The following is a 23,111-nucleotide window of genomic DNA, read 5'->3' on the forward strand; positions in this document are numbered from 1 at the left end:
CTCAAATAAGGGTGATATTTGCTTATTTTCAGTCTGATATGATAATTCTTCTCACTAAGCAGATTTTATGTTAGAGTGTTTTACTTGTTTTAAGTGTTTTGGTCCTAAATGATCTCAGTAAGATATTATAGCTTGTAGCTGAGATTTGATGACCTATATTGAGTAAAACATGCTTGAAACTAGAATATCAACTGTTGCAAAGCTGTGTCATCAACACTCACAAGTATAAAACTGCTTTTTCAAAGTAAAAATTTCTTATTTCAAGCGTGAAATAAAAAATCATGACTTTGACACAATTGTGTCTCATAATTAAAACAGATGACGGCCAAATGGACTTTGCTGTTTTATTTTCAATGAAACAGTAGAACATACGTACTCATATACCGTATTTTCCGCACTATAAGGCGCACCAGATTATAAGGCGCACCTTCAATGAATGGCCTATTTTAAAACTTTGTTCATATGTTCATCAGTCTACCCCAGGGCAGCTGTGGCTATGAAAGTAGCTTACCACCACCAGGTGTGAATGAATGATGGGTTCTACATGTAAAGCGGCTTTGGGTACTTAGAAAAGCGCTACATAAATCCCAGTTATTATTATTATTATTATTGTTATTATATAAGGCGCACCGCATTACAAGGCACACAGAATAGACGCTACAGGAGAGGCTGGGGTTAAGTTATGTATCCCGTAGTTGCGAGACCTGTTGTGGCTCAATATTGGTCCATATATAAGGCGCACCGGATTATAAGGCGCACTGTCAGCTTTTGAGAAAATTGGAGGTTTTTAGGTGTGCTTTATAGTGCGGAAAATACGGTAGTAGTACAGTTGGCACAGTACCGTAAACTGACAGTTAATATTTAAACATTTAACATGTGACATTTATAACTAGTTTGAACAGAAATAGTTCATGCACATTCAGATAAATTCTTTAAAATTACAGTTAAAAAAAATTCGGCCGAGGGCCGGGCTGTAAATATATATATATATATATATTTTTTTTTTTTTTCTTTCCTTGCGCACTAATTGACTGAAAGAGCACGCACTTGGCGTGATGATGTCATGTTATCCATGGGAAAATGCAATTTTAGACCATATGATTTGCCTGAGCGGCTAGGAGACCCCGAGAGTAACAAGTGGTTGCCTTGTTGCCTTTCCATTAAGAACAATAAATGAGTTTTTAGTATAAGTTTGCTGGTTTCAAGAAATATAATGCCGAGTGCATATCATTATGTCAAGATAATGGCACTAGCATTTACTTCATTTAAGAAAATTTTTCAACATATTGAGAAAAAAGGTCTCATATTTGTTTTTTCTATCAAGAAAAGTGCACTTGTTATTAGTGAAAAAATACTTATTTTAAGGTATTTTGGGGTTCATTGAGGTTAGCTAATTTTACTTGTTTTGAAAAGTCTTGACAAGCCAAATTTTCTTGTTCTATTGGCAGATAATTTTGCTTAGTTCAAGTAAAATACCCCTCATTTTTGTATTATTTGTCTTGTTTTTGAACACCGACTTTTTGCAGTGTAGCCTTGTTGTTTGCGGTCACCAAATGCTGTCTGTAGGAAAAATACGGAGAAAATCTGCTAAAACCTAAGTCTAACATTGAAGCAACAGTTATCATTAACTGAATGGGGCATAGAAAATGAAGCAGTGTTTCCGAAGACTATTCAACGTCATTGGTGTTTGCAAACGTGTCTCCATTTGTGTTGTTTTTAAAATTTCTTGTTCTTTCTTACTTACCGCACGGATTGATTCACACTAGAGATGTCCGATAATATCGGACTGACGATATTATCGGCCGATAAATGCTTTAAAATGTAATATCGGAAATTATCGGTATCGGTTTCAAAAAGTAAAATGTTTGACTTTTTAAAACGCCGCTGTGTACACGGACGTAGGGAGAAGTACAGAGCGCCAATAAACCTTAAAGGCACTGCCTTTGCGTGCCGGCCCAGTCACATAACATCTTCGGCTTTTCACACATAAGTGGATGCAAGGCATACTTGTTCAACAGCCATACAGGTCACACTGAGGGTGGCCGTATAAACAACTTTAACACTGTTACAAATATGCGCCACACTGTGAACCCACACCAAACAAGAATGACAAACCCATTTCGGGAGAACATCCGCACCGTAACACAACATAAAGACAAAAGAACAAATACCCAGAACCCCTTGCAGCACTAACTCTTCCGGGACGCTACAATATACACCCCCCCCCAACCCCACCTCCTCATACTCTCCCGGGGAGAGCATGTCCCAAATTCCAAGCTGCTGTTTTGAGGCATGTTAAAAAAAATAATGCACTTTGTGACTTCAATAAGATGGCATTTTGTTGGCATTTTTGTTCCATAACTGGAGTTGATTTATTTTGGAAAACCTTGTTACATTGTTTAATGCATCCAGCGGGGCATCACAACAAAATTAGGCATAATAATGTGTTAATTCCACGACTGTATGTATCGGTTGATATCGGAATCGGTAATTAAGAGTTGGACAATTTTGGAATATCGGTTATCGGCAAAAAAAGCCATTATCGAACATCTCTAATTCACACCGTATTTGTACTTGTAAACTGCATAATGTGATATAAATACACGCACCCTCAAAATGTCAATTTCACTCATTTTTTAACAAAACTGTTCCACATTAATATAAGGATAATAAAGGAAAATATTGTGACACCTCAGTCACCTTTCATTAAGCATATCTAGCCTCATAACTGTGGCTATAGCAAGAAATTAACAAAAAGACAAAAGTTAACTTTTTTTTGCTTTCACTAAAGTAGCCAGACAAGTTAAGTAGACAACGAAAATAATAGAGTAAGAAATGTATACAACCATGTTGTGTAAAAACGACAAAATCAATCATATTAACTCAGCTCTAAGTTGTGAAAAAGGTTACAAATTATACATTACATGACCTTCTCAGTACAAACAAGTCCAATAATGTAACCATTTTAACGCAATTAACCAAAACGACAACATTTAACTTGTTTGCTTTATCTGAGGTAGTCAAACAAGTTAAGTAGATAACCAAAATAACAGAGCAAAACATACATCGAATCATGTTGGATTTCTTTTTTGCATACTTTGCAGCAGGCTACACGTGGATTTGGTCCACGTTTTATCCAAAGTTTGTATTTGTCATTTTCCATCCAATGTTCATTAACACGACAACCTCCCGGCATGATGGACCGATGCACCACTGTCCTCTTGGGGGCGACACAGAGCCGTATATACATGACAACAACCTAATGTAAGGGCTCGTGCAAAGCCAACAGATGGAGCTTTTATTTTTAAGGAAACTTATTTTATTTGTTTTCCATTTTAGAATTAGCCTATTGAGTCAGAATGCCGAGAAATATGATGAACGTTTCCAAGCATTTCCAAGCACTTCACCCAAAATTCAAGCATTTTTCAAACCTTGAAAACACAACATTAAAATCCAAGCATTTTCGAGGTTTTTAAGCACCCGTACGAGCCCTGTGATGTGCTGCCTGGGCCACGCAAACAGTTCATTCTGAGCCCGCTCACGCACTCAGATCAGAATAGAAGTATGATTCAAACTTCCTGTAGACAGTCTGCAAGTCAAAAATAAACCTTGCCAAATCCAAAATAGCCCATATCATGTATTAAGTACTGGATCATAAGTACTTTAAGCCTGACAACTACACATAATCCTTCATCAGGTCATTGTATTCTTAAGGCATTCAGGGTTACCCCCCCCAGATAGCCAACATGCCTGCGGTGGTGGGGGCGTGGTCAATATAATGTTGTCCCGATACCAATATTTTGGTACCAGTACCAAAATGTATTTAGAGACTTTTCGGTACTTTTGTAAATAAAGGGGACCACAAAAATTGCATTATTGGCTGTATTTTAACAAAAAATCTTAGGGTACATTAAACATATGTTTCTTATTGCAAGTTTGTCCTTAAATGAAATAGTGAACATACAAGACAACTTGTCTTTTAGTAGTAAGTAAACAAACAAAGGCTCCTAATTTAGCTGCTGATATTGTGTCATTTTCCATTATATTATTTTGTCAAAATGATTGAGGACAAGTGGTAGATAATTAATTATTAATCTACTTGTTCATTTACTGTTAATATCTGCTTACTTTCTCTTTTAGCACGTTCTATCTACCCTTCTGTTAAAATGTAATAATCACTTATTCTTCTGTTGTTTGGATGCTTTACATTACTTATGGATGATACCACAAGCTTAGGTATCAATCCCATACCAAGTAGTTACAGGATCATACATTGGTCATAATTTAAGTGAGTTTAACTAGAATTCCGGGCTTATGTCATCATAACATCAGTATTTTTACGGCAGACACATTTTTGGTGCCTCACTAGTCAAAACTGTGCAAATAATAGGCTATACATATTTATTAATACATATGTATATATTAATAAATATGTATATATATTAGGGCTGCAACAACTAATCGATTAAAATCGATTATAAAAATAGTTGGTGATTAATTTAGTCATCGATTCGTTGGATCTATTTTTTAATTTTTTATAAACCTTTATTTATAAACTGCAACATTTACAAACAGCTGAGAAACCATAATCAAAATAAGTATGGTGCCAGTATGCTGTTTTTTCCCCCAGTAAAATACTGGAAAGGATATAAATGTAGTTTGTCTCTTTTATCCGATTATTAATCGATTAATCGAAGTAATAATCGACAGATTAATCGATTATCAAATTAGTTGTTAGCTGCAGCCTTAATATATATATATATATATATATATATATATATATATATATATATATATATATATATATATATATATAAAAATAGATGTATGGATGGCAATATATATACACACACATACATATAGACCAATAGATAACTGTATATATTTATATACATGTTTATAAGTTATATTTATAAGTTATACATATATATATAACTTGTAAATACATATATATATATATATATATATATATATATATATATATATATATATATATATATATATATAATATTTATGTATTTACAAGTTATATATATATCCATCCATCCATTTTCTACCGCTTGTCCATATATATATGTATATATATATATATATATATATATATACATATATATATATATATATATATATATATACACACACACACACTTTCATTCATTATATTACTGTATTTTTTTTCCACATAAAAAAGAAGGTGTGGCGGCTTTTATTTTGCCGTGGTGGGCCTCCACGATCAATTACAATTTGGGGAAACCTTGCAATTTAATCAATAGCAACTGGACTGTTCAGTTTGTCTGAGAAGATGTTTAGGCCTCTGATCATTTTCATGATCGTAGACCATCTAGTCTGACAACTTGGTGCTGGACCCAAACTATTTAGCCTTTACAGAAAGGGGACATGCTCCGACAAGAATGGTTTCGCTCTATTGTGGTGCAAAAGCTGTTAAGATGCATTGAAGAGACACCTCTGCCAGCACAACAACAGTCGTTGCACACCCTAGTCTTCTAACGTCTTCTAAGACAAAGCCCAGTCGCGATGGATTCAATGACCTGATGAATGAGAATATTTACCCACACTACCACTATTATTTTCTGGAAAAATATTACAAACGTACACTTATAAATATATTTTAAATGATATCTAAAACAAACATGAATGATCATATAATATATAGCCTTTTGACTTCGAGCCAATGAAGGAAACTCACTTCCCAAATTGCCCATGGTGCTTTTCTGAGGAAGGGTCAAGAACAATTAAAGAGGCTAAAAACACACAATGGCAGTCATGAAGGATATGAAAGTGGGAAATGCAATAATGTGTTTGTGGTACAACAAACAACAATGTGGCAAGAACTGCCAACTACTGTATTGGTTATCTGTGTGTGTGTGTGTGTGTGTGTGTGTGTGTGTGTGTGTGTGTGTGTGTGTGTGTGTGTGTGTGTGTGTGTGTGTGTGTGTGTGTGTGTGTGTGTGTGTGTGTGTGTGTGTGTGTGTGTTGGGAATGAGCGAGCGGGTGTGCTGATTACACAGGAGAAAGGACATTAGTCCATGATATGCACACTCAGAGAGAAAGAGAGAAGTGTGTCTGTAAAACAAAATAAATAATAAAATTAAATAATAATAAAATTAAAATAAAATAAAATAAAATCAGTTTGACAACTCTTGTTTTTTTGATATTTGTATTTAATACCATCCGTCCATCCATCCTATTTCTACCGCTTGTCCCTTTCGGGGTCGCGGGGAGTGCTGGAGCCTATCTCAGCTGCCAACTCTTGAAATGATCAACATTTGCCCTAGGGGTGGTGCTACCACACAGCAGTGGTCACAGTGCTTCAAAAACCTCTTTAGGGGAGACTAAGGATTTCTAATTTCTTACTCTGGATTATGGTTGTACCGATACCAATATTTTGGTACCGGTACCAAAATGTATTTCGGTACTTTTCTAAATAGAGGGGACCACAAAAAATGGTATTATTGGCTTTATTTTAACAAAAATATCTGTTTCTTATTGCAATTTTGTCCTTAAATAAAATAGTGAACATACGAGATAATTTGTATTTTGTTAGTAAGTAAGCAAACAAAAGCTCCTAATTTAGCTGCTGATGTATGCAGTAACATATTGTGTCATTTTCCATTCTATTATTTTGTCAACATTATTAAGGACAAGTGGCAGAAAATTAATGATTATAACTTGTTAATTTACTGTTAATATCGGCTTACTTTCTCTTTCAACATTTTCTATCTACACTTCTGTTAAAATGTAATAATCACTTATTCTTCTGTTGTTTGGATACTATGCATTAGTTTTGGATGATACCACAAACTTGGGTATCGATCCGATACCAAGTAGTTACAGGATCATACATTGGTCATATTCAAAGTCCTCATGTGTCCAGAGACATATTTCCTGAGTTTATAAACATAATATAAATACAAAAAAAATATATATATGTATTTTGTGATGCTAAAAAATATTGATGTAATCATAGTAGTATCGACTAGATATGCTCCTGTACTTGGTATCATTACAGTGGATGTCAGGTGTAGATCCACCAATGGTGTTTGTTTACATTTTGACGCCGGTGAGCTATGGTGTGTAGTGAAGCATGTTTAGCTATTCCTCGTCCTGCAGGGATGATACTTGTAAGAAATGTACTTTATTTGTCGCCATGGAGACGAGGATTAGTGATTTAGAAGTAGCTAAAACACTGCAGACTGTGGATGGACAATAGCCGTTAGCTAGCTAGCCATGTTTTAAAGTACTTCTACCTGTGGGCGTTTCAGTGTTATAACTTCACCTTTATCTTTAGTTTTTAAGCCAAAATGCGTCCGTTCTCCCTTTTCTGTCTACACACTGTGTCTGCTTGTAAGTACACTGTGATTGTGCGCTGCCGAACATGCTCCTCTGCTCGTAAACCCAGCAATGTCACAACGTGTTACAACAGCGTGGCTTCATAGTAAAAGAAAGTGGGTACTAGACTGGCCTGCCTCTAGTCCAGACCTGTCTGTCATTGAAAATGTGTGGCGCATTATGAAGCCTAAAATACCACAACAGAGACTCCGGACTGTTGAACAACTTAAGCTGTACATCAAGCAAGAATGGGAAAGAATTCCATGTGAAAAGCTTAAAAAATTGGTCTCCTCAGTTCCCAAACGTTTACTGAGTGTTGTTAAAAGGAAAGGCCATGTAACACAGTGGTAAAAATGCCCCTGTGCCAACTTTTTTGTAATGTGTTGCTGCCATTTCATTCTAAGTTAATGATTATTTGCAAAAAAAAATGTTTCTCAGTTTGAACATTAAATATCTTGTCTTTGCAGTCTATTTAATTGAATATAAGTTGACAAGGATTTGCAAATCATTGTATTCTGTTTTTATTTACCATTTACACAACGTGCCAACTTCACTGGTTTTGGGTTTTGTAATAATTGTATCTAAGTTATCACAAAACTTTTGTGTTTCCATGAGTTCCCGGCGAAAGGACAAAAGCTGTCTTTGATCTTACCAAGCAGAAGGCTTGTAAAAGTCCAATGTGTACGATGGGAAGCGACATGAAGGCGTCGGTTTCTTTGATCTATTGTAATCCACAGGAAGATTTTGTCTTGACCCGAGATCTACAAGCTCCAGGCATCTTTTCTTTGAACTGTTTTGCGACCGAGGGCAACAGCTGTTTACGACCTCCCTTCCTTTAGAAACAGCTGTTGCCATGTAATCAGGGAAAGTCGAAATAAAAGAGGAGGCGTGCAACCTTTCGTCAGAGCGTGGGACGACACTGTGCAAGGGTACAGTGTCTACGCGTTTCTCCTCATTGAGCCAAATTGAATCCTGTCTCTGTTTAATTCCTTGCTTCTTGTCTGTTTAATAGATGTCATCGGTGTTAGAGCCTGACAGTAACTATGCGAGGAAGTGCACAGACCTCTCCACAAACATCAAGGCCACGGAACAGACACACTACGGGCTTACACACAAACTTGCATCCACAAAAATATACGCCACACATACACACCCCACCCCCCAACCCAACGCCCTCGAAGCAAATCCCATAGGGATGATGAATGGATGGTCAGCGCCTGAGAGCTGCGGCCCAACCATCATGACCTCGCACTCCCTTCCCTCTGTTGCTAGATTTCTCGAGTTGTACGTTGTAATATGTATATGTGCTTTGCTATGGAGGTTTTTTCCCACTCCAGACTGGGCCCCCTTCGGAGCCCAGTCTAGATTGTATTTCTTTACTCATCCTTCCCCAGCGTTTTACCTTTTTCCCATCTTTTACGGGGCGCCTTGTGGCGAACCATCAGCGTTCCTGTTCTGTAATCCTGTACACTGTTTTGTCTAATCTTGAACGGGTTTGTGCTGAAAACAAAGTTTTGTTCTACTTGTGCAATGACAATACAGACCTACTTATCTATCTATCTATCTATCTATCTATCTATCTAAACAGGGTCTGTTAAACCAGTTTAGCTACAGAGCTAACGTAAAAAAAAGGACCTGGTTACAGGATGCCCTCAGCCCAATAAATGTAACTTCAATGAGAGCCAAAGTCTAACATAAGGTACTATACTTTAAACACTTGAATGTGTCCTTCTGCCTGTGGAACAGCCTAGAACACGGCATGAATATTCTCACGGACCAGATGTGAATGACCGGGCGTGACTATGCAAAGGACTCCAAACTGAACTGAATTAACACGAAACTCTGCATCAACATCGTAAAAGTAACATACGTTGTTTAGACGGCCAAGCAGGAGATGCTAATTTTCGTTTTACACATTTTGCATTTATTGTTGCCAATATTGTTGCTCTGTTGTTTAAGTTATGTCTCTGGATTAAAACTACTGTATACACGTAGTAGTGATTAAAATTCCGTAACGCGGACTCAGGCTTCAAATCTCCTGCTATGTTTGCATGTGCGCCACCAAACACATGAACAAAGGGCATTCCTTGAAGTCCGGGGTAGGGAACCTATGGCTCTCCAGCCAGATGTGGCTCTTTTGATGACTGCATCTGGCTCTCAGATAAATCTTAGCTGACATTGCTTAACACGATAAGTAGTGAATAATTCATCCAACGCCCTTGACGCGAATCCCTTAGGGGTGATGGACGGCTGGGCAGTGCCTGATGAGCTGCAGCCTGCCACCGTAGCCCCCACTCCCTCCCCTCTGTTGCAAGTCTCGAGTTGTATGTTGTAATACGTATATGTGCTTTGCTCTTGAGTTTTTTTTCCTATAGCTGTTCTGTGACCCCGTACACGGTTTGTTTGTCTAATCAAGCAAAACAACGTTTTGTTGTACTTCTGCAATAACAATAAAGACCTACCTATCTACCTAATTACGCTGGTAGTCACAGTGTCAAAATTTCCGTTTTCTACCGCACCTGTTCAAGAAGTCGCGTTAATGGTAAGAAGTATTTTATTTATTATTGGTTAGCTTCAGAATAACAATGTTATTAAAAAATAATAAGAGACTTATTATACTCTAAAAATGCTGGTCTTACTAAAAAATGCACGCATTTAGTTACATTCAGTGTTAAAAAAATATTATATGGCTCTCACGGAAATACATTTTAAAATATTTGGCTTTCATGGCTCTCTCAGCCAAAAAGGTTCCCGACCCCTACTTTAAGTGCTTTTACAAAAGGTGCTCATAATTTTGGTGGAAACACGCGAGTTATATCTCTATCCATCTCTCTTCCTCCACACACACAAAACATATTTTTATATTCAATATATGTTAATATTGAATATTCATGCTGTTGTATTTGCTTTGATTAGGAGTGAGTAATAAATACCAACCTCTGCCAGGAAAACAAAATCCTTCCATTTGGTAATTATGGTTATTTTTGCTATTAATCATAATTTAATATGTTGGCTAGTGCAGTGTTTTTCCACCTTTTTTGAGCCAAGGCACATTTTTTGCGTTGATAAAATCCAGAGGCACACCACCAGCAGAAATCATTAAAAAAAAAAGAAACTCAGTCGACAGTAAAAAAAAGTCGTTGTCGCAATTGTTGGATACGACTTTAAAGCATAACCAAGCATGCATCAACATAGCTCTTGTCTCAAAGATAAAGATAAGATGTGACACCACCTGTCGCATCACACCCTGACTTATTTCGAGTTGTGTTGCTGTTTTCCTGTGTGTAGTCTTTTAGTTCTTGTCTTGCGCTCCTATGTTGGTGGCTGTTTCTCTTTTTGTGGTATTTTCCTGTAGCAGTTTCATGTCTTCCTTTGAGCGATATTCCCCGCATCTACTTTGTTTTAGCAATCAAGACTATTTCAGTTGTTTTTATCCTTCTTTGTGAGGACATTGCTGATTGTCATGTCATGTTCGGTAATGTACATTGTGGACGCCGTCTTTGCTCCACAGTAAGTCTTTGCTGTCGTCCAGCATTCTGTTTTTGTTTACTTTGTAGCCAGTTCGGTGTTAGTTTCGTTCTGCATAGCCTTCCCTAAGCTTCAATGCCTTTTCTGAGGGGCACTCACCTTTTGTTTATTTTTGGTTTAAGCATTAGACACCTTTTTACCTGCACCCTGCCACCCGCTGTTTCCGACATCTACAAAGCAATTAGCTACCTACTGATATGGAAGAGTATTACACGGTTACACTGCCGAGCTCTAGACAGCACCGACACTCAACAACAACACATCATTTGCAGACTATAATTACTGGTTTGCAAAAATATTTTTAACCCAAATAGGTGAAATTAGATAATCTCCCACGGCACACCAGACTGTGGTTGAAAAACACTGGGCTAGTGTGAGCTTTTGAGACTAATAGCACGACAATAATCAGATAAATGAGATTTTCTGTGTAAATTAAAGTATTTTTCTTTTCTAGTATGATTATTATTCAATTTTTTATAAATAGCCTAATTCTAAAGGCCAAAGGTTGGGGCCCTTGATGCCCTAGTACTTACTAACATCTCACATGTGCTTTCATTTTGGGAGGACAATGAGATAAGAGCACATATGGAAGCGATTGTCCGGTTTAACAACGTGTCACGAAACCAGTGCAAACTTTTAAGAACACATCTAAAAAAACAACGACGCAGAGTACTACATCTGCTATTTACTTCCATTCTACTGGGATTTGAAAGGAAATGTTCAATTCCAAATGATTGTATTGCAAGTCTGTTTATACTGTATGTTGCATTCACGGCTAACATGCGAGTCTCTCTTTTCTTCACCCACATCAGTCTGCCACCTGTTTTCCCAGAGTAATGACCTCAGTCTGCAGGCGTCTGTCCCAAACACAACTAAACTACATACAGCTGTGTGCGTGTGTGTGTGTGTGTGTGTGCATGCATGTGTGTGTGTGTGTGCGCATGTAACACTGAGAGAGAGAACTGAGCACATCTCGACAGGATGATGGAAACACAAATGCACATAAAATATGTACAAGTAAAAACTCAATAACGATATTATCGCCAATATTTACTAAACTAACCACTGATGTAATGATAATACAGACTGCAAGTACACCCTTTCGAATGTATTTCTCCTACATTTTGAACATTGCTACTTTGAGTGTTCCAATGATCCTAGGAGCTACACTATATTGCCAAAGGTTTTTGGCCACACATCCAAATGATGAGAATCAGGTGTCCTAATCACTTGGCCCGGCCAGAGTTGTATAAAATCCAGCACTTAGGCATGGAGACTGTTTCTACAAACATTTGTGAAAGAATGGGCCACTCAGTGATTTCCAGCGTGGAACTGTCATAGGATGTGCAACAAATCCAGTCGTGAAATTTCCTCGCTCCTAAATATTCCAAAGTCAACTTTGTGGACGCCGTCTTTGCTCCACAGTAAGTCTTTGCTGTCGTCCAGCATTCTGTTTTTGTTTACTTTGTAGCCAGTTCTACAAAGTAGGAGTGTGAAATTTGGTGGAGGAGCAATTATTATGGTGTGGGGTTGGCCCCTTAGTTCCAGTGAAAGGAACTTTGAATGCTCCAGGATACCAAAACATTTTGGACAATTCCATGCTCCCAACCTTGTGAGAACAGTTTGAAGCGGGCCCCTTCCTCTTCCAACATGACCGTGCACCAGTGCACAAAGCAAGGTCCATAAAGACATGGATGACAGAGTCTGGTGTGGATGAACTTGACTGGCCTACCTGAACCCGATAGAATACCTTTGGGATGAATTAGAACGGAGACTGAGAGCCAGGCCTTCTCGACCAACATCAGTGTGTGACCTCACCAATTCGCTTTTGGAAGAATGGTGGAAAATTCATATGTCCTGTCCTTGTGGACAGCCTTCCCAGAGGAGTTGAAGCTGTAATAGCTGCAAAAGGTGGACCGACATCAAATTGAACCCTATAGGTTAAGAATGGGATGGCACTTCAAGTTCATATGTGAGTCAAGGCAGGTGGCCAAATACTTTTGGCAATATAGTGTATGTTATGGCCCCTGGTAGGGTCTCCCATGACAAAAAGCAGCCATACAACACATTGAGGACCAAGGTTTCCCTCGCCCGGACACGGGTCACCAGGACCCCCCCTGTGGAGCCAGGCCTTGAGGTGGGGCTCGATGGCGAGCGCCTTGTGGCCAGGCCTACCCCTATGGGGCCCAGCCGGGCAAAGCCCGAAGAGGCAACGAGAATCCCCCCTTCAATGGGCTCACCATCCATAGGATGGGGCATAGAAGTCGGGTCCTCGGCTACATAAGTTAGCTCTTTGGATGTAGAACGTCACCTCGCTGGGGGGGAAGAAGCCTGAGCTGGTGCGCGAGGTAGAGAAGTTCCGGCTGGACCTGGTCAGTCTCACTTCGACGCACAGCAAGGGCTCCGGAACCAGTCCTCTTGATAGGGACTGGACTCTTTTTTTGTTATGGCGTTGGCAGCAGTGAGTGGCGACGGGCCGGGGTGGCAATACTTGTTGCCCCGCGGCTCAGAGCCTGCATGTTGGAGTTTAACCCAGTAGGGTAGCTTCCCTCCGTCTCCGGGTGTTGGGACTGGTCCTGACCGTTATTAGTGCTTACGCACCAAACAGCAGTTCAGAGTACCCTAGAAGGAGTACTGGAGTGTGCTCCCTCTGGCGATTCCCTTGTTCTACTGGGGGACTTCAACGCTCACGTTGGCAGCGACAGGGAAACCAGGAGAGGCGTGATTGGGAGAAACGGTCGTCCTGATCTGAACCAGAATGGTGTTTTGTTATTGGACTTTTGTGCTCGTCACAGATAGTCCATGTTCAATCGTAAGGGTGTCCATATGTGCACTTGGCACCAGGACTTCCTAGGCCGGAGTTCCATGATCAACTTTGTGGTTGTATCATGGGACTTGGACACTACGATGAAGAGAGGGGCGGAGCTTTCAACTGATCAACACCTGGTGGTGGGTCGGCTTTGATGGAGGGAGAGGATGCCGGAAAGACCTGGCAGGCCCAAACGTATAGTGAGGGTCTGCTGGGAATGTCTGGCAGAGTCTCCTGTCAGAGAGAGTTTCATTTCCGACCTCCAGGACAATTTCGAACATGTTACAAGTGAGGTGCTGGATATTGAGTCTGAATGGACCATGTTCCGTGCTTCTAATGTCGAGGCAGCCGATCGGAACTGTGGCTGCAAGGTGGTCAGTGCCCGCTGTGGCGGTAATCCCACAGAGTCCTATCAGGTCCTTTTGGCAGCGGACAGCTACCGACAGGCCAAGAGGCAAAAACTCGGACATGGGAAGAGTTCGGAGAAGCCCTAGAGAACGACTTCCGGACGGCTTGAAAGCGATTCTGGACCACCATCCGCCGCCTTAGGAGGGGGAAGCAGTGCACTGTCAAAACCGTGTACAGTGGGGACGGTGTGCTGCTGACGTCGACTGGGGATGTTGTGGATGGATGGCAGGAATACTTCAAAGACCTCCTCAATCCCACCTTCACATTTTCCAATGAGGAAGCAGTGCCTGGGGAATTCGTGGTGGGCTCTCCTATTTCTGGTGCTGAGGTTGCCAAGGTAGTTAAGAAGCTCCTTGGTGGCAGGGTCCGAGGGGTGGATGAGAGCCGCTCGGACTTCCTTAAGGCTCTGGATGCTGTGGGACTGTCTTGGTTGACAAGACTCTGCAGCATTGCTTGGACATTGGGGGGATGCCCCTGGATTGGCAGACTGCGGTGGTGGATAAAAGGGGAACCGAAGGTGGTGTTCCAATTATCGTGGGATCAAACTCCTAAGCCTACGTCGGATAGTCGAACTTCGGATTCAGGAGGAGCAGTGCGGTTTTTGCCCTGGTCATGGAACTGTGGACCAGCTCTACACTCTCTGCAGGGTCCTTGAGGGTGCATGGGAGTTTGCCCAACCAGTCTACTTGTGTTTGGTGGACTTGGAGAAGGCATTCGACCGTGTCCCTCGGGAAGTCCTGTGGAGAGTGCTCAGAGAGTATGGAGTATCGGACTGCCTGATTGTGGCGATCCGCTCCCTGTATGATCAGAACAACTGATAAGAACGTACCTATAAATATTTTTATTTTTTTTGAAGTCTAAAAACGTAAAAATTCAGATTTTCTTTACACGTTTGCTTTCGAATTCACGATGTAACGAGGTAAAATGTGTCCTGAGTATTGAATTTTAATATTACTGTTTGTAGTTACTGTTTATTTATCTTTAATTTATCTTGCAGGATGATATTAACGACTTATGTCACCATTGAACAAAATAAACAGCAACATTTGTCCAACGCAAGCAAGCTGCATGTGATTCAGTTCCTGTGATTATGTTTCAATCAAGCAGTGAGAGAAAGGAGGTCATCATGGCTACATCCTGCCGTGACAACAATGCAGAAAATATGCAATGCTGGGTTCTCCAAAACCCCACCTAAAGTCCTGCTCTGATGATCCCACATAGGGATCGGTAATGAGTACACCAGGTGTTTGGGTGCGACTCTGTAATTTAATGTTGTAATCATTTTAAACTTGAACACACATTTGAAACATGAAGCACATAACAACAACGTGCCCACCAGCTCCGATAACAACTTAGGTGAGAAGAAAACGTGTTGTCTGAGTCATTGACGTAGTACCGTGATGCAGGTGACACACGCAGCTCTACCACAGATATTTTTCAAGTCTCAAATAGAATATTTCTGTCCGTATACTTCAATATGTGCGGTATACCCTGCACACTGTGTAGTACTGTCACAAATCTATTACTCTTGATGCGCTTAACCAAAAATGACAAGCTCGATATCAACCCACGTCTTCTTCCATGTACTACTTTCTACTGCTACGGGTTTCTCCTTAGCTGCAGTTATTTCAAGTTTGTCCCTTCGCCTTCTGTCCACCGTAAACATTCACGGTTTTAGGCGTGTTGAATACAACATGCAGTACTGCATTTTGCGTGCGACTTCGTGTGACTAAGGGCCTGATCTGCTGAGATTTCAGATAAGTGCTAAATAGCTTGTGCAAACTATAACATTGTGTGTACTTTTAGTGGTGTATATATATATTATTGAAGCGTCTGTGGTTGTTACATATATATATCTATATATATATATAGATATATATATATATATATATATATGTAACAATGTATATATAGAGGCTATTGCATCCCTACAAGCCTGTTTCGCAGGTTTTCCCTGATCTTCAGGGGATTTTATTGAAGCGTCTGTGCTTGTTACATATATATGTGGTTGTAACATATTAAAAAAAAAAAAAAATAAAAAAAAAAATATATATATATATATATATATATATATATATACATACATATATATATATATATATATATACATACATATGTATACACATATACATATGTATACACATATACATAAATATATATATATATATACATATACATATATATATACATACATATACATATATATATATATAGATATATATATGTAATAACATATATATAGAGGCTATTACATCCCTACAAGCCTGTTTCGCAGGTTTTCCCTGCTCTTCAGGGGATTTTATTGAAGCGTCTGTGCTTGTTACATATATATGTGGTTGTTACATATTAAAAAAAATATATATATATATTTATATATATATATATATATATATATATACATATACATACATATATATATATATATACATACATACATATACACATACATATATATATACACATATACATATATATATACATATACATATATATATACATATACATATATATATACATATATATATATATAGATATATATATGTAACAACATATATATAGAGGCTATTGCATCCCTACAAGCCTGTTTCGCAGGTTTTCCCTGCTCTTCAGGGGATTTTATTGAAGCGTCTGTGCTTGTTACATATATATGTGGTTGTTACATATTAAAAAAAAAAAGGATATATATATATATATATATATACATATACATACATATACATACATATATATATATATATATATATACATACATATATATACACATATACATATATATATATATATATATACACACATACATATATATATATACATATACATATTTATGTACATATATATGTAACAAGCACAGACGCTTCAATAAAATCCCCTGAAGAGCAGGGAAAACCTGCGAAACAGGCTTGTAGGGATGCAATTGCCTCCATGTTTTTCCTGACCAAACGAATATTCCGCTTTACCTTGGTATTGAGCACTGTCTAACGGATAAACCACAGAAACCTCGGCTATACATCTATACACGTATATACACATACCGGTATACACACACATATATATATATATATATATATATATATATATATATATATATATATATACATAGACGCCAATTGTGCACACTCAGTGTGGTCATACACAAACTAGTTTGTTTCTTCATATGACCTATTTAGTCAAATATTATTTAACGTTTCAAAAAATGCTTGATTCCAGCCATGTCCATATGGTGCAGGACTTGGTATTTTAGTCGATTAAAATTTGTGTAATTTTAGTCAACTGTTTTCTTGTCGTCGAATGTTGACGAATGTCGTCGACTAATATTATGACTAAAACTAAAATCCATTTTCATCAAAGAACTATGACCAAAACTGCATATGTCATAATAACGCTGATCCACATATAGACAAGCAGGTCCTACCATGAGGGAGTGTCTGTTGCCCGATAGCAGTCCACTTCCGTAGCCACTTCCCAGAGAACTCATGGAGCCGTTGTGCGTATGTGTAGCCCCGATGAGGCCGTGCATGTCACTGTGCCCACTGGTCATGCCAGTTGATGGTCCCACAGCATGGCTTCGTAGTACGTGGATGGCGTCGTCCAAGCGCTCCAGGCGGTCCTCGATGCGACTCTGCTGCAAGTGTCGAAAAGATGAATTTAATACCGTCATTCAATCCCACTTGCTTAATAAACTTCTAAAAACAGCTGAGGACTACTATTGACTGACTAAAAAAGGCACTTTCAAAAGAATTGTGATAGGTGGAAAAAAATTGGATAAAACTGCAGATGGAAGTTGTGAGGCCTTCGTATCTGTGATTCAAGAAACACTTTATGAAACATTTTAAAATAATGCCAAGAAAGCAGGACCATCTCCCCTGGTTAAATAGTACAATATAGCATACTTGCCAACCCTCCCGATTTTCCCAGGAGACTCCCGAATTTTAGTGCCCGTCCTGAAAATCTCCCGGGGCAACATTTCTCCCGATTTCCACCCGGACATTAATATTGGGGGCTTGCCTTAAAGGCACTGCCTTTAGTGTCCGATTTTCCTCCGTACAAACAGCGTGTCAGTCCAGTCAGTTAATATATGCGCCTTTACACATACTCACAAGGTAATGCAAGGCATAGTTGGTCAACAGCCATACAGGTCACACTGATGGTGGCCGTATAAACAACTTTAACACTGTTACAAATATGCGCCACACTGTGAACCCACACCAAACAAGAATGACAAACACATTTCGGGAGAACATCCGCACCGTAACACAACAGAACAAATACCCAGAACCCCTTGCAGCCCTAACTCTTCCGGGACACTACAATATATACCCCCGCTACCACCAAACCCCCTAACCCCGCCCACATCAACCCTCTCCCCCCCATCTCCCGAATTCGGAGGTCTCAAGGTTGGCAAGTATGCAATATAGTCACTAATGAAACAACAAGACTAGGCTCTCAAACAAGCTCTAAGATACAAAACCACATACATCTGACAATTATTCACTTTACTCAGAAACAAAGTAACCAAAGAATTAAGGAACGCAAAAGCAACACTTGTTTTATTAGTATAATTACCGTATTTTACGGACAATAAGGCACACTTAAAATCTTTTAATTTTCTAAAAAATCGACAGTGCGCCTTATAACCCGGTGCGCCTAATGTACGGAATAATTTTGGTTGTGCTTACCGACCTCGAAGCAATTTTATTTGGTACATGGTGTAATGATGGTGTAATGATAAGTGGCTCACTAGTTCAATAACAACGCCGAAAATGTGTCCCGTGAAAAACCGTCCCACCAGAACTCTCTAATAACTAAAGTTCCTTGGGTGAATAATGTAAACTCACTACACCGGTATGTTTTAGCGCTTTCGTGGCGAGTTTACTGACAGATATAAGTAAGAACTTTACACTACTTTATATTAGAAATGGCAACAGCGGAGGATGAATGTCCCATAACAAGAAGGTAGAGAAAAAGAAGAAGCTTATCGGCTACGGCATCAGCAAGGACTACAGAGGCGGACACGCGCAAATATTAAGGACTTATGCAGATCCCAAATACAGATCAGCAGGTACCAGAAGGTCCCTTTTGCATAATATTGCGAAACATAACGCCAGATAATATGTCTTACCTTATAAACACACGATAATACTCGTATGTTGAAGCACAGTACAATCCATCAAGCGGTGCGGCTTCATAGCTTACCAAAGTCGTACTAAAACATTTTAATGGATTTTTGAGCGCTGTGTGTAATGTTCTATATTTTCAATGAAACATATAAAATGTTGGTGTTGTTTACTTGAGTCATATTGCAGTCTACACGTATCTCTTATGTGTGACTGCCATGTACCAAATAAAATAGCTTTGAGGTCAGTAAGCGCAACCAAAATTATTCCGTACATTAGGCGCACCGGGTTATAAGGCGCACTGTCGAGTTTTGAGAAAATGAAAGGATTTTAAGTGCGCCTTATAATCCGAAAAATACTGTATGCAGATTCTGTTCTTGTATATAAAATTATGAACGACCGACTGTAGCACAACCTCCTCTCAAAGACTTTGTAAAGAGGATGGCCAACAGGACAACTATGTCCTTCTCCAGAGTGAACTGTTTTGGTGTCGTTTAGAAAAAGTGTATTTAGGAAACTCTAATTTTTTTATCGAGTGTGTCTCAGGAACTAGAAACACAAGCAGTATTTAATAAGGCTTGGAAAAATTGGCTGCTCAGAAGCCAAACTTGTAATCATAGTCGATTGGCTACTGGTATAAAATGGAAATATATATTTTCAATATGTATTTTATAAATTGTTTGATATATTAGTGAAGTATACGAGGTAAATGTGTGTCAGTGAGTGTCGACAGCAGCACCTTCGGCACCTAAATCTTGAAAATTGACATTTTTAACATTATGAATCTGTAGGGTTTTGAATGTTTGTCTTCATTTTAACATCAATTTACCAGGGGACAATAAGCGATTGGCTATAATCTCACTCATTTACATTTATATATATTGTCACATTTACCGTATTTTTCGGAGTATAAGTCGCACCGGCATACTTGCCAACCCTCCCGGATTTTCCGGGAGACTCCCGAAATTCAGGCAGACCTGAGTGACGTGTCGACAGCCTGTTTTCACATCCGCTTTCCCACAATATAAACAGCGTGGCTGCCCAATCACGTTATAACTGTAGAATGATCGAGGGCGAGTTCTTGGTTTCTTATGTGGGTTTATTGTTAGGCAGTTTCATTAATGTCCTCCCAGCGCGGCAACAACACACAACAACAGCAGTCACGTTTTCGTCTACCGTAAAGCAGTTTGTCTGCTGTAAACAGCAATGTTGTGACACTCTTAAACAGGACAATACTGCCATCTACTGTGCATGCATATAAAGTTAAAAGTTAAAGTTAAAGTACCAATGATTGTCACACACACACTAGGTGTGGCGAGATTATTCTCTGCATTCGACCCATCACCCTTGATCACCCCCTGGGAGGTGAGGGGAGCAGTGGGCAGCAGCGGTGGCCGCGCCCGGGAATCATTTTGGTGATTTAACCCCCAATTCCAACCCTTGATGCTGAGTGCCAAGCAGGGAGGTAATGGGTCCCATTTTTATAGTCTTTGGTATGACTCGGCCGGGATTTGAACTCACAACCTACCGATCTCAGGGCGGACACTCTAACCACTAGGCCACTGAGTAGGTGACAATAACATCTACGCCTTTAGAGAGTGCAGTGCACAACTGCGCACACAACAACGAGACGAAGCAGAATGCATTATCATAGAGGGTGTTCAGCATGGTTAGAAAAATAGTGACAGAGAATAGAACAAGGATGGACAATTCAACCCTTAACTCAACAATGAGTAGATGAGTGTTATGTGTGTGTATATGTGTAAATAAATGAACACTGAAATTCAATCAAGTATTTCTCTTATTTATTTATATATATATATATATATATATATATATATAATAAAATAAATATATATATATAGCTAGAATTCACTGAAAGTCAAGTATTTGTTACATACATATATATATATATATATATATATATATATATATATATATATATGCAATACTTGACTTGGTGAATTCTAGCTGTAAATATACTCCTCCCCTCTTAACCACGCCCCCACCCCCCACCTCCCGAAATTGGAGGTCTCAAGGTTGGTTGCGCACCGGAGTATAAGTCGCACCTGCCGAAAATGCATAATAAAGAAGGAAAAAAACATATATAAATCGCACTATGAACTATGAAAAAAACTGCGACTTATAGTTCGAAAAATACGGTAAATAAACTAAATCCCTAATCTGAGTTTTTACTGTTGGAAGGAAAAACGGCAAACATACAAACAAATATTAAGTCGAGATTAAAAAAAATACACCTCATCTGTATTTTAGATACTTTGCGAAGGTGTGGGTGCGCATACCAGCGAGTGTAGTGGAGCTTCATAGTTTGGTGACGACGGTCCCTGTCCGCCATTCCTGGACCAGGCAGCTGAACTGGCAGCTAGGAGAGAAAGAACAAGGCAGAAATTAATTTGAGGGATGTGGAGACAGTTGTGCAAGATGGCCGGACAATGTTGCAAGTATGGAAGAACTAAAATATACAGAGCAAAGAAATCTTAAATGTTGAAGAGAACAATTGAACTGGATGAGACTGAACAGCAGAAAAATACACAGTATATGCAAAACTCATCATTTATTATTAATCAGTAAATGTTGATCAAAATGTGTATAAAAAAAAAGCACACAATATTTATGACGCATTCTGTTGATTACTAAATGTTTGCATTAAGGAGGTGTGTCTTCTTCAAAAGAAACCTATTTAAGTCTTTCTCGCTTATGTCAACCAACTCATCGAGTCCTTGTACACCATGTTCTTTTTAATGCTAAAAAAATGTCAGGGGTCGGCAACCCAAAATGTTGAAAGAGCCATATTGGACCAAAAATACAAAAACAAAAAATTAAAAGCCATATTACATACAGATAGTGTGTCATGAGATATATGTTGAATTAAGAGGACTTAAAGGAAACTAAATGAGCTCAAATATACCTACAAATGAGGCATAATGATGCAATATGTACATATAGCTAGCCTAAATAGCATGTTAGCATTGATTAGCTTGCAGTCATGCAGTGACCAAATATGTCCGATTAGCACTCCACACAAGTCAATAACATCAACAAAACTCACCTTTGTGCATTCACGCACACCGTTAAAAGTTTGGTGGACAAAATGAGACAGAAAAAGAAGTGGCATAAAACACGTCCTAGAAAGTCGGAGAAATGTTCCATGTAAACAAACTACGGTGAGTTCAAGGACCGCCAAAATTAGTAGGACAAAACGGCGCTCGCCAAATACTTGAATCAGTGAAGCATGTTTAATATAAACAGTGTGATTTCTAACAATTAGGGAGGTTTGTGTCATGTTTGTCCTCCTACAGAAACCATATTAAAACAAAAAAAATATTTTTTTCGCTTCATCTTTTTCCATTTTTCATACATTTTTGAAAAAGCTCCAGAGAGCCACTAGGACGGCACGAAAGAGCCGCATGTGGCTCTAGAGCCGCGGGTTGACGACCCCTGCCCTAGGTGTCAAACTCAAAGCCAGATCTAGCCCGCGAAATAATTTTACCTGGCCCGCAAACACCTGGAAAAGTATTCAATATTTTCTCACTAAATGTAATTGAATTTTTTTCAATTTGACAGAAAAAATATATGTATTGCTTGAAATTGCATACCTTTTCAACTTTAATAGTATCCATTATTGCAGTATATAATCATACTTTCCATAAATGTTTTGTCCAAATAAAAATAAATAATGGCACTTAAATATCTGCTTAACTTATGATTTTACAGCAGACTACCCATCAAATTAATAAAAATGACAATACATTTTATGGTGTTCTTTGTAAATTAAAAAAAAACTACCATCGTTTTGCGTTAAAATTCTGTTGACTGAGCTGCCAGTTTTCGACTGTAAAATCTTGTTTTTAACGGTGTGTTACTGTAAATGGAAAGACGGT

General features: G+C 38.8%; 1 protein-coding gene across 5 annotated transcripts in view; it reads right to left on the minus strand.

Annotated features, from left to right (window-relative positions):
• tcf4 (transcription factor 4) overlaps positions 1-23,111 on the minus strand; it is a 563,422-nt gene that overhangs the window by 25,965 nt on the left and 514,346 nt on the right. For all 5 annotated transcript variants that reach the window (XM_061980823.2, XM_072915343.1, XM_061980825.2 and 2 more), the window contains 2 exons: positions 21,513-21,592; positions 17,508-17,717 (listed from right to left, as the gene is read on the minus strand). In XM_061980823.2, the coding sequence (XP_061836807.2) occupies positions 17,508-17,717; positions 21,513-21,592 (290 nt within the window). The remainder of the gene's footprint in view (positions 1-17,507; positions 17,718-21,512; positions 21,593-23,111) is intronic.

This window comes from Nerophis lumbriciformis, linkage group LG20 (assembly GCF_033978685.3).
Source record: "Nerophis lumbriciformis linkage group LG20, RoL_Nlum_v2.1, whole genome shotgun sequence".
NCBI classification, from domain to species: Eukaryota; Metazoa; Chordata; class Actinopteri; order Syngnathiformes; family Syngnathidae; genus Nerophis; species Nerophis lumbriciformis.